The following is a 13,340-nucleotide window of genomic DNA, read 5'->3' on the forward strand; positions in this document are numbered from 1 at the left end:
AATAAAGTATTTAGCAGAAATCTCCCTTATATAAAATGTTCATACTCCAACCAGCTGGCATAATGAAAATTAAGACTTTGTAATTCCATGTGCATCTGCTACCTTTCAAACTTTAAAAACAACTGTGGCAGCTGTTTTCATTTTTAGATGAAGCTCCAAGAGGTTAAGTGACTTAGCCAGTCTTACATCTGTTAATGAAGGAGTCAGAACTAAAACCCACTCTCCTGAGCCCTAATCCTTTCCTCTTTATATGTACCATCTTACTTCCATTAGTTAGGAATGAAGGGTCCCTTTAATCATGAAGCTCTTTTTCCCTTCTGAAAGATGTTAAAGTAAAGGTATATAATTTCTGGAAAAAAAAAAAAAAGAACAAGATATAGATGATTTGTCATTTATTACTTAGATCAACTTCCATTTTAGAAAAGACAAAAAGAAAATATATAATTCATATTTACATCTTTTACAGTGGAAAGTATTTACACCATGGATATTAAGTACAAAATAGCATATAAAATTCAAGGACGACACAGACAGGAAGGACCACAAGTTTGGCAGGGAGTTTTCTGGCTCTTTATTTCCTTATGAGTTTAAGTGCATTAGGCTAACAGTTGCCTAACCATTTTGCTGATTTAGGCAGTTACTATTTCATCTTTTTAGCTTAATGGTGTCGTCAGAAGAGGCTTTGTTTAGAATAATTAGTCATTTATCTTCCCACATCACTCTCTTGGGTTCACCTTTGAGCCTTAGGATACCGTGGTTCAGGCCGTTGGCCCTTGTGGGTTTCCACGGGATAGGGCTTTCTACTTAAAAGAATAGCTGTGCTCATTTGCTAAAATCCTACCCATCTAGGGATAGCAGAGCTACGTTTTTCAGTAGAGAGTATTCCAGTTGCAAAGAATATCCATCCTTGCACTTTAGGAGGCCCAGGACCAGAAAGGGCTGTCAGTTACTGCACCACGGTCAGAACTGGGTCTTCAGACCCCCGTCTCAGGGGCTTTACCCTGGTGTCACAGCAGCTGGGAGGGAGTTGCTCAGAATGCCAGGCTGTGGCCTGCCTAGATGTGGCGAAGTGGGAGGCAAGATGTTTCAAACAGATGTGGGTATGGGTCAGCCAGGGGCTCTGACCTCTACTTCAAAACCATTTAAGAAGCCATCTGATCCTAGATCCTTAGGCAAACCCTGACCACCTGGGATGTTTTCCTTGTGGTTCACTTGTAGCCTGGAAGTTATTGAGATGGAGTGAAGACCCCACTGCCAAGGCAGAAAGCTATCTTTGACCCAGTATGATCAGGCATTGGCAAATTGGGTCATGGGCAATTAAAAATCAAAGTCAGAAATGGGAAAGACAGAACTATCCAGCAGAGAAACAAGTTTTGTTGAAATAGCACCTGATAATGTGAAGAAAACCATATAGGCAGTATTTAAAAGAATTGATCTTTCAATGTCAATATCTATCTATCAAAGAGCTTGCTCACTGCTTAAGCAACGTCTGTCCTATGTCTACTAACCCAAATAACTAACATAATTCCAAAATATCAAAGGTGATTAGAAAAATTGAGTGTACCAGAAAAAATATCCAAAATTAAAAATGATATAGGAATAATAGTGGTAATGATCCCAATTAAAAAAGAGGCAGTACTTAAAATACCAAGACACTCCAGGAGATATTTACACACATGACATTAGCAGCAGCACAAAATATATCAATGGGTGTGTAAGATTGAAACATTTCTGAAATTATCTGAAGGTTGTGAGAAGCGAAAGAAACTCTGTTCCATTATCAAGCTCATCTTGGAAATAAAATACTGTGCATTTAAATATTGTACCCCAAATGTACCAAATAACAAGAAAAAAAAGCTTAAATGAAGGTGTAACGTTAACAAATGCACAAAATCCAACTGCTTCAATGAACAGGCTGGAAAGATCAGCCTGGGATTGCAGCGGAAGTCTGCAAAGTCCAGTTGGGCAGAACGGAAATGCTGGGAATAAGGGGACTGGGCATTTTGCCCTTTGTGGTTTTTCCTGGTAAAATGGCATTTTTGCTGAATTGCTGGATTACGATATGTGATTCTATAATGTTTCTTATAAAGGTAGCTCTCAAACTTAAAATGGAGTAATTAAAATTCTTTGGAGACTTTTTTCAGATCATGAATGTAAAAGGCCATGGTGCTCGGTGGAGTCTGGCTATACTGGAGAAAAGTAGGGTCTGAGGCACAGGGATTCTGCCTAGAAGTGGTCCCTGTGGTCAGCAGAGAGAGGCCGTGGTTGAAGCGAGGGCCTTGGGCCGTCATGCTCTGGGGTCATCGCCCTCCACTGAATGCCTTTGTGAGGCTGGTGGCAAAAGCCCCAGAGGCCTCAGGTCTGCAGCCCCAGGAAGGCATCCAGCTCCACGGGCAGCGGGTTGGGGTGGATGCGCTGGGAGCTGTGACTGCTACGTTCAGAACTGCACTCGCCCTGAAGAGCCCAATGTGAGAGCCTCAGGACTTGGTGAGGGACGTCCACACATGTGGCTACTTCAGAAAAGAAAACTTTAGCTGGAGAAACTAGACTTCTTTCAGGGCCTCCTTCTAAGTGGGGACCTGCTTGACTTATGATTAGGTTAACGTAGACAGGGGGATTGGAGGCTGTGTCCCAATGTAGAACCAGCTGGTTCCTCCGAGTCTGTGCCAGGGGACAGCATATTCCTCGGCCAGTTGGTATAGTTAAATGTTGCTCTGTTTTGGCCCTACCTCTGCTGGGGAGGGGCTTGGAAGACACGTGTTTTCACATGGTCCATGCACAATCATATTCCCAGAGACTTCACTTCGTCCTGTGTGAACCTGCGGTAATGCCTTCCAGGAGCCCATAAAACACAGCTGTTAATTTTCTCTTAAACACGATCATACACCCTTTTGGCCATAGGACCAGCAGAGCAACAGAGCCACTTAGAGATTTACTTTCTTACATTGATCGTTCTGGAGCACACACTCAACTTTAATGGCCATGGTGGCAGGAACCCCGCAGACCCTTGCTTGTTCATGGGAAGTACTGAGGGTCTTTCACGGGCGTCTTGGATGGCCACAGAATTGGCTTGCTTACATTTGGCTAAGCTATAAACCAAAGAGTCGGTTTTTAAGAAAAAGATCAGCCCTTATGTTTTCTGCCACAAATACTTGGCACTGGGTTTCTCTGAACGTCTCATCATGTATTAGAGACCTCATCCCAGATTCCAGCAATTCATGCATGGAAGGAAACCAAGGGAGTTCCCGAAGGAAAATGAAAGAACCAGCACAGGGAACTGTTGCCCCTCCTTCTCCAAAACAGCTTTCCACCCAGGTTCAATGAGGAGGGGGCGCTGAGCCAGACCCCTCCTTAAATTAGAAAACATAGACACCTAAGTGGTTAAAAACCAAACCAAACCAGACAAATCCTTGACAGGTATAAGGAAAAATGCATTTGACCTGTTGAAATCAGCAAAAAAGCTATTGAATTATAGAATCACAAAATATTACATCTAGTCTCACGCTCTCATTTTAAGGATGAGGGCACGGAAACTCTTTGCACCATAGCCTGCTGCCTTCCTCTGGAGGTGCAGCGTGTCGCAGGTCTATACTGAGAAGTTTGCTCTGACTTATTGAACTTAAAACCAGTAAAAAAATTTAAAAAAAGGAGACTTTGCTTATGGCCCTGAAACCAGAAAACAAAGAAAATAAAGCATTTCTTTACCAGTAGGTCCTAATAACAATGTTTCATCAGACTCAGAATAGAGAACCAAAATCAAATCAGATCAAAGTGTGGATTTTGCTTCTTATGGGGAACATAATAGGATAAATGATGCATCTGTCAACAACTCTATTTAAATGAAAGGCACCAGGAGTGTTTGGTAGGAAAACAAAGCTGTCACACACATTGACCAGATTGCAGATCTTTCTCCCCAGGGGCCTCGTTTTGCTTTTCGGAGGTGAGCTAAAATGAGCTAAATGATGCTCAGTGGGCTGAGCTGAGGGAAGTGTGGGGGAGCTGGTGGGGCGGGGGGAGCTGAGGATGGGGAGGGAGGCAGAAGGAGATGAGGAGAGGGAGAGAGCAGGGAGCCAAGTGGTTTGAGGGTGAGGAGTGAAAGGAGAGAGAACTGAAAAATGAAGAAAACAGGACGTGGGTGAATGCAAGATAAGGAGGTGAAAAATCCCCAGGAGGCACCAAAAGGAAAGGCCAAGAAGACCACTCAGGCTAAAGGACTGGCGGTCTTACCCCTTGCGTGTGTGTGTGTGTGTGTGTGTGTGTGTGTGTCGGGGGCGGGGTCAGAGATTGGTAAGAGGCTTTGGGAACCATTTGGGGAAGTGACAAAAGCAGCAAGGAAGTAGAAACCATCCAGGCTTTCACCACCTGCTTGACAAGGGGAGGAGACATAATCGCAGGGCGCTGCAGGGACGTGGAGATGGGGTGCTGTGGAGACCAGTGACTGACCTGGAGCTAGGAGAGTTCCTGCCGTTGAGAGATGACCTCTTTTTTGGTAAAAAGCACTAGGTTGTGACAGGGGTTCCTGCAGGGGTCAGGATGGGACAGCCTGTTGTTGGGGACACCTGGGGTGGGCATGGGGTGTAGGATGCCTCACTCCAGGATCTTAGCACCAGCTTGCCTTCACAGGAGGCGCTTTTGACCCAAAGGAGAGCTCGGAAGAAATAACTTTTTAAAAGTCATAGGAAAAATGCAACAATTAGTTAAAAAAGAAGAAGAAGAAGAAGACATCTCACCTTAACATCAAAAGGGAAATGCTAGTAAAACTTAAACCATCAGCAAACTGTATGCAGGTAAAATTTTTTTTCTTCCATAAAAAAGACCCACTGCCTGCAGTATGGATAGGTCCTTACCCAAAATAATTACCACAAGGAAAAAAAGTAATTCATGAGTGCTTTTATCATCGAGGAATTACTCTTGAAAACCTTTTTTTCCTACTCGCTAATCTATACAATGAGTCAGATAAGCTGTTGATCTTCATTATGCAATTTGGAAAATTAGGTTCTGACTCACTTTAAAAATACATTAAACCTTCAATTAACTGCACTGAAGTTTCCTGCAAGACACAGTGCAATAGCACTTTTGCTACTGAAATACTGAGGTAATGATTGTTAAACTTAAGACGACAGGTTAACCACATGGGGAATCTTGGCCTCAGTGTCCAAGAGGGCACAGGTGGGGAGCAGGAGGCGGGCAGGGCTGCTGGGGAGATGGGAACAGGCCCAGAATCAATAACACATCTTATTTTGTGGTTGTCGTTTTGTTGTTTTGTTTGTTTGTTTTTGTTTTTATTTTGGCTGCACAGCGCGGCTTGAGGGATCTCAGTTCCCCGACCAGGAATCAAAACTGCGCCCTCGGCAGTGAAAGCGTGGAGTCCTAACCACTGGACCACCAGTGAACTCCCAAAAACTCATCTAATATTGGAGCCAACAAAAGGGAAAAAACTTCATTCAACCAGGAATACAGGTAACCGGAATTTTAAAGAAAGATTTAAAAAAATTATTGATTCTTCTCTTTTTAGGGAAAAGAAAAAAAAACCCTATGAACATGTGTGAAATTCAGTTTTAAAAAGCAACTTCCCAGGGCGGGAGGGCACTCCACATGCATTTTGGCCACCATTTCCACATCTCCATTACTCCGTGTCCACGACGTTTGCCGAGCAGGCCCTCTGTGTGGACACAAGAGGGTCTGCTCTGAACGTAATTTTGCCAGAAGTTTTAATGAACCATTTCTCAAGTGACTCCAGTTAATCGAGGTTTGACTAGAAAAATCAAGGTTTTTCCCTGAACTGAGTACTAACCGTCTCCTCGTCTAACCTTTATACAGCTCTTTCCCATGTTCCAAGTCCTTTCGCAGAGATAGCTCTCCCGTGGCCTGTGAGGCAGGCAGAACCCGCCCCAGCGTACAGATGAGGGAGCGGAGGCTCAGAGCACGGGAGGCACTTGTTCAAGGTCGCCCAGCCAGCACGGGGCCGTTAGGGCCAGCATGCAGACCTCCCTCCTCCCAGGCCAGAGTGCTTCCCACTGGCTGGGGGAGCCGCAGGCACATTTATTTTGGCAGACTTTTGCAATAAAATACTTTGTCTTTGGAATGAGTGGAGTGCAAGAAAAATGTCTCTTAGCAGGCGAGTTCACTGCATTTCTTACCAGTGACGTGAGCCCAGGGACCAGCAGTTTCCTCTTTAAAAGGCGGCCGTGATGGATCTGCCTTCCTCCAGTGCTGTTGGTTCAGAGCTGCTGCTTTGCTGGCACGTGACACAGACCATTTGACTATATGCAAATGTCCAGGATCCTGTGAGTCATTGAAAGTCCTCAAACCCCTTCACTCATGTATCATGTTATCTGCTTTTTATTTCTTCTGTGGCCCCAGGCATGGAAGGAGCGTGGGGTGGCTGGTTAACTTGGCTGTAAAAACCCAGTGGTACCCACCGAGCCTCTGCATATGGTGAGCAAGAGAGAAGGCAGGCAGTGCAGGGTAATTTCCAGGCACTGGCCCTTCAACAATTTTGCTGAAGGAAGAAGGTTTATCCTAGGTCCTCTTGAAAATAAGTAGCTTGCTACCTCTCCCCAGCATCTCAGGACTGCAGACAAAATACGTGAGGCCCTTGGCTCTGAGGCCAGCCCAGAAGTCCAAGCTCGTCCCCCAGTCGTGCTCATGGGCTCCTCTCCTCTACTATACCGTTGTGCCTTCCTCTTGAAGACAAACGCTCTCTGCTTTTGCAGCTTGGTATGCTGATGAGCTTATGATGTTTGGAAGAACTCAGGAAGTTAAAGGGTTAATGGTGGCAGCACCAAAGAAAGTTAAAGGAAAGCTGTTGAGAAGGAGCTGGGAAAGGTGACCCGTCTCTGGCCACAGCCTCCTGGGGAGGCTTCCAAGGTCAGAGTGTGACAATGCTGGCAGTCCCTTCTGCAGAGAGGTCGCTCAAAGGTCCACAGTTCTCCGCTGACAAAAGGGCATCCCAGCGCCCTTGCAGTGCAGCAACAGCAGAGGGCTCTAGCTGTAGGGCCGTGGCAGAAACCCCAGCAGAACTGCCAGCAGAGAGCTGGAGGAGACAGGCGGGGTGAACCTGTGCTCTGCAGGCTGGGCTCTGGTTCTCAGAGGGGGCAGGTGCCCCACGCCCTCCTGTGGTCACGTCTGATCACCCCCTCAATCTAGGCCCCTGGGAAATTTGCACCAGTGACCCTCTGTCCAGAGGCAGCTCCGTCTTCTCCCTCCTCCAGGGTAAGGCGCTTTCCCCAAGGCTCGGGCTGCCTGGCTTCACTTCTTGGCGACTAACCATGGACTCTGGCCCTTGAGGAGGCAGAGAGAGGGGTTGTTTGAGGAGGACCCCTGCTGGTGACAGGCACGTAGGATTGTATTCCCTAGCCGAGGGGGTCCCACTGACCTGGCGACCTTGGCAGATGCCCTCCCAGTTTGGACCTCTCTATCCCCTTCCACCACAATCTTGTTTGCCCTCCCCTGATTTGAGAAGCTAGCGTGGCCTGGCACTCCACTCACTGGAAGATTCTATGAGGAGGATGAGGCAAGGGAGGGGCCCACCTGTCTGTAGTGGCCAGCTCCTCCTTCTCTGCTATGAATTCCTTACTGGCCCCTTCGGTCTCTCTTCACTCCGGCCGCGCTGGCGGCCACAGCATCCTCAGATGCACCCTCACTCAGCACTCAGCACAGTTCCTGTGCTGCTGGGCACTCTGTTCACTCCTGGAGGGCAGGCTGTGCCTACACTCCTTAACAGCCCACCCACCTCCCAGTGCCTGCACACAGTAGGTGCCTAATAAGTAGATTGATAACTCAGGAGGTCAGGGACGTTTATGAGCCCTGGCCATAGCAGGGAAAGCTGAGCTAGGCCCCTCAGGAGTCAGTGAATGAGAAAGTCCTTCTTTAAGAGTTCACTCTCTAACAGGGGGATCAACTTTCCTACTCTAACAGGAGGTGGAGGAAGAAAGAAGACAGAGCTCCTGGTCATTCTAGGGAGGGAGACTCAACCAACTGAGGCCATGGAGTCTGAGCTGCGCCTTAGAAGGAGGTAGAAATTTGACAGGTGAGAAAGCATGGCACTCTAGGCCCAGGGCCCTGCACGGGCCAGGTGTGGAGGGGGAAGCAGAGGGTATGTGTAGGGGCCGATAAGTAGACCTGGAAAGGGGGGTCCTGCTGGGGAGGCCCCCATGGTCCCTGACTCAGTTCTGCCCCCATCTACATCCTCCTTCAACAGCCACTCAGCTGCTCCTTAGAAGCAGGGTTGGTGCAGGAACCAGAGGATCCCTGCGCATGGAATTCTGCCTTGGCCTATCAAATCCAGCTCCCTTCTCTGCACCCTCCTCCTTGTCCTCCGCCGCTGTCAGCAATGTGCTGCTTCAAGGAAACTTCACCCTCGAAAATTCCCCTCCTTGGAGAAATGAGCTGCCGGTTCCTCCCTGTCCCTCCCTTCTCTGCCCTCCGTCCCCATGTGGATCTCCTCCTCTTCTCTGGGTCACTCATCAGTGGCCTGCCCTCTGTTCGGTGGTGTGGATGGAGTCTTAGGTGCCTGACATCTCAAGTCGCCTGACAGTGTGTCCAGGTGCCGGGTGGGGAGTGAGTCCAGGTTGTGGGGGTGGGGGGGCCTGGGGGCTGGGGGGTGGGGGGGCTTTGGGGCTCTGGCTGTGTGCCGGGTGTTTAAAGCTGTACTGCTGAGTCTCTGATGGACACCGCTGTGAGAGACCACCTCTGTAGCCACGGCTGCCCCAGGAAAGCTGACCCCCCTCACCCACTCCGTGGGGCAAGTCCAGGAGTCTCGTCACTAAGGGTTACAAAGCACATGCACGCGGCACACGGATTTGCAAGGCCAGCAGCATGCATGATACTGTCACAGCCAAAAATGACTCTAGGTGGAGTGGCACGGATGCTCCAGCAGCCCAGGCCTCCCGGAAGCTGACCGGTCAGTGGGATCAGAGGGTTTCAGAGGTCACCTGTCATGTGATGCCACGGGAAACCGAGACTTGAAGTGCGTTGCCGCAGGCCAGATAGTTGTCCAGATAGAAAGGGCTGGGAGCCGAGGCTCCTGACTCCTGGCCAGTGCTCTCCCCCTTCATGGGCTGAGCTGACACTCCCCATGTCTGTGACATTCTGTTCTGCCAGGTGAAGCGGGGCCCTGGGGAGGGAGCCCGGGCAGGAAGGAAGCTCGGGGGTGGGGAGTGGGGGCGATGGGGCAGTGCGGTGTGTGGAAAGCCCGTCTCCTCCTGAGCCAGGTGGGGCTTCCTTTGGCCCCATGACTGCACAAGTAGCCGACTTTGGTGAGAGTCTTTATTTGGGCCTAGAGGCTCCTGTTACATGGTCGCCCACGAGGGCCCTGGCTCAGCCTTTTGTCCAGCTGGGTGTTTGTAAGTCTCCAGGTGACAATGCCGGCTACAAGGTGCGCTCCGTGCCACAGCACAGGGAGGGGAGCGCACCGGAGAAGGTGGTTCTCCAGACCAGCTGCCTGCAGGTCACAGAGGACGTTCACCAGCCGGGCTGTGATGTGCCCTCTGCCCCGCCCCGGGAAAAGTCCCCGGGGCCAGAGGGAGCGTGTTGAACCTCCCGGAGCCCTCGCTGCCCCCGGCCCCTCGTGCAGCCCTCCCTGGTTCACCTCGCACCTGCTCCGCGCCTGCACCGCCACCTTCCCTCTAGCACCTGCCTCTTCGCAGTCTCCTGTCTGCCAGCATGAGAGCTGAGCCCCCGCTATTTCTTGACCATTTGCTTCCCTGCTTCTAACACACCTGACACGAAGCTGAGTTGGGTTAAGGTCCAAGTACCAAGGCCTGGGGCGCCCTGAAGCCAGGAGCCTGGGGTGTTGGGGGGGCGAGGCTCACAGCCCTGTGATGGGGGGGCCGTCTGGGCTGAGGATACACGAGGTGCCACACCACAGCGGGGAGACAGTGTGGGCACAGGGCACGAGCCTCAGTGGACTGCGCCCCAGGCGAGGGCAGCGTGCACGCTGAAACCAGGCCCATCGTTTTTTTCTCTGCCCACCAGGCCCCTGGAGGTGACATGTGTGGAGGTTCTTCCCCGCCTATCCCGGGCTCTCCTACCACTGCCTCGGACTTAGTTCTCCTTGATTCTGACTTTTAAACGTTTCTTTACACATATTTCTATTTTATTATCTATATTCTTGCAAGGGACTTTGAATCCTTTGTGGTATTAGCTGAGGCGTAATGCATAAATGAATCATAAGACCAGGGTGCAAACCCAGTAAGGTTTTGGTTTGCCCAGAGTTATCCAGGGTGTTAGCTACCACAGAATCTCAGTTTCTGGATCTTTCCAATTCATGTCTGACTCTATTTTGAGATCATCAGTGGGTTCTGATGGCTCCAATGAGACCCTGAAAGGGAATGAGGCAGTAGGTCTAGAAAAACCAGGTTACATTCTGATTCCTCAGGTGAGGGTAAGGGGTGAGGAAGCAGAAGAAAATGGTGAGGAGTGTAGCACTGCAGGAGGCACAAGTCAGCAGAGCCAGGGCAAGAGCACATCTCCAGGAGCAGAGCATGGGCAGAGCTGTGCTGCGACTTTCAGGGGCCCGGGGCACTTTTGCCCGTGTGGACTCCTTCCTCCGGAAAAATACAAAAAAATTATATTTTATGACTGCTCTGGTAGAAAGATAAATATAACCCTGGCTGGATTCATGATTATACATTCATTTTTCTGAGTTTAAAAGAAATGAAAATTAAAATGTTGTCTTATCTCCTGAAGCCTCTGAAAGGCCCAGGCTTGCGCTCACTGTGACAGGTGGAGCATCAGCCCAGGGTGGGGTGGGGGGTGTCTGGGAAGTGGGCTCAGGGTAATCGAGGAAGTGCAGCGTCCTGGAATGCTCTCTCAGGAGGAAAAGCAACGTGCACCCGCTGGTGGCTCGGCCCTGGGTTCCTCATGCTTCTGCCACCCGGGAGGGGACAGATGACCACAGAGAGCAGCTCTAATTCAGCCGCTTCACTCTTCAAACAAGGAAGCCAAGACTCAGGGGGAGGAAGGGGTCTGATTTCCAAAATATCTGAGTGGACATTTGGTAAGAACGCCAGTAAGGTCCCTGGGGTCTGGGCAGCATGTGGTCCCCTGGAAACAAGAGTCTGCAAGTGGGAGCTCACCCCACAATGTGGCAGGGGTCCCGCCAGTGTGAAGCTCACTAATTTAGAGTTTGTGTGACTATGCGTGGACAGGGTCTCCGTTTCAGTCTGCCTTTGTACTGTCTATGATGAAAGGATGTCCATATAGAGACAAAGTGTTAACAAAATGGGGGGGCGTTTAAATTACCCAAGTACTTCGTTATTTTCAAGCCCTTTAGAAGCACCAATTATGTTCTAACACCTGACAGTAAACCTGTGTGCTGCCCCATAGGTAATACTTCCTTAGTCTTTAAAATAGGTTTATTTTATTTATAAGCAGTGAGACCTTTATAAGCATTGTACTAAGAACAGTACAGAAAGCAGTAAAACTCTTATTTCTTAAAAAATAAAAACAACTTCAGATATCCCATATATCGCCCAGATTCGTGTTTTCTGAATGTTCTTTTTTGGAGTGGAATGTCTATGAGGCAAAATTTTCAACTGGTAGTTGTGAGTGGACCTGGCAAATCTATCGCAAATGAATGGCCATCAGCAGCAACAGCAGCTACTAGTGATTACAGCTCAAAAAGGAAGAAAAACAAATAAACCAGCAAAACCCAAAAGCAGTAGCAAGTAGCCCTTTGCAACCCTGGGGGCTTGGAGGGTTTCAGCACAACTGAACCTTATACGCGCACATGGCACTGTAATGAACTTGGGGTGTATTACAATACACATTATTTAATATAGTCCTGGCCCTCCCTCCGTTGGCCTTCATGGTTCAAGCCATTATATCCCTGCTTCTGGGACTTCCTGATTTCACAAGAAAAGAATGTATTTAGTTTAGTGATGAATCAGGATCAAGAATTGCCATGTTTCATTCTTTTTTAATAATGAACATCCATAAGAGCTTAAAATGTTCTGAGACACACCTAGCTAGCTTAGCAAACCCCGCGGACCTCCACGTTTCTGTGAAGTCACACAGAAACTAGCCAGCCCCGAGTGCTGTTTGGCCCTCATTGGCACCAGAACACAATAATTTATTACGCTGCAATATCTAATGACTGTACACAAATATCATGCAGACGCACAGCTGTACTCACAAACACAAAGTGTATTAGAGTCTCAGGTGTACACAAAACAGCTTGTAAACAAAAGGGAAGACGTTGGTATTTTCTGTACAAAATATGCAGGTTTTCCGTTTTTAGTAATTTGTAAGATGCATCATATTTCGGGCACTTCCCAAAAGTGAAAACTGTATAAAAATAAATATTCTATGTACAAACACACACACAGGCCAATCCCAGGTTAGAGGCATCACTGCAAAACAAAAACAAACACAAAACAACATGGAGTTAGTGTCAGTGGGTCTGTGAGTGTTTCATTCCTCATAGGAAATGCAGTAGGTCTTGTCCCAGGATGGATGGGAGCTTTGGGTAGGGAAACTGGGGGAGCCAGGAACCCCCCTGGTTCCAAGACCCTGGGGCCCACGCTCAGCATCCTGAGGGTGGGAAACCACTTTCTCTTTCCACTCATTCCCCTTCCTGGCCACTAGAGGGCACTTTCTCTCTGTGCAGCCTTTGGAGGGCTGGCTGTTGAATTACCGCATCTTCCCAGAATGAATTTATGGTCTGAATCAACAGACACCAGGCTCTCTAGTTGCTTCTCCCAGACATTGTAGCTCTCAGGAGTGGCTGTTCTTCCCCTGCTAAGCCCAACCATTTGTAGCTCCTAACCACCACAACAACATTGAAAAAGAAAGTCTTTTTCTTAGGGGACATACCCTTTCCTACTTCTTGGAGATTTAACTAGGTCTAGGGAACTCACCAAGAGGACCTGGCACAGCAGGAGAGACAGGTTCTTGGGGGAGGGGAGCATCTCTCTTGAGGGCTAAGCTTTCCCTTTCTCTGGTTAGGGGGTGCTTTAGGTACCTGGCTGAGTAAGTACTCAGCCTACAGCCTGGTGTCTTGGTGGTGTCACTGCTTTTACTGAATCCAGTGAACTAATGTGATTGTGGGCACTTAGCTAGAGGAGTGTACTCATCTCACTGTGAGTGTGACTGCTGTCACTGGGCGGGACTGGATTAGCTACGCACAAACGCTCAGGCAGGTAGTGGTCTCTAGCCCTTTAATGAGGGTGAACCACACCTTGAGCCCACAGTGATAAAGGACTAGCGAGAAGTCTCTGGGCAGGAGGAAGGTGGAGGGAGGCCGAGGGTGGGACTGCACTGCAGCTGCTACCTTTGCCAGGGCCAAGCTGGGCTTCTGGATTAGCAAACCTATGGCTCTGGTCATGCCGGGGAGC

At 48.9% G+C, this 13,340-nt stretch overlaps 1 protein-coding gene across 1 annotated transcript in view; it reads right to left on the reverse strand.

Annotated features, from left to right (window-relative positions):
• Window positions 1-11,480: 11,480 nt before the first annotated feature.
• Window positions 11,481-13,340, reverse strand: part of COL13A1 (collagen type XIII alpha 1 chain) — a 63,416-nt gene continuing 61,556 nt past the window's right edge. Inside the window, exon 30 of the mRNA XM_057736924.1 lies at window positions 11,481-12,356. Coding sequence (XP_057592907.1) covers window positions 12,354-12,356 — 3 coding nt within the window. The 3' untranslated portion in view covers window positions 11,481-12,353. The remainder of the gene's footprint in view (window positions 12,357-13,340) is intronic.

The sequence above is a fragment of the Hippopotamus amphibius genome, chromosome 5 (assembly GCF_030028045.1).
Source record: "Hippopotamus amphibius kiboko isolate mHipAmp2 chromosome 5, mHipAmp2.hap2, whole genome shotgun sequence".
Lineage (NCBI taxonomy): Eukaryota > Metazoa > Chordata > Mammalia > Artiodactyla > Hippopotamidae > Hippopotamus > Hippopotamus amphibius.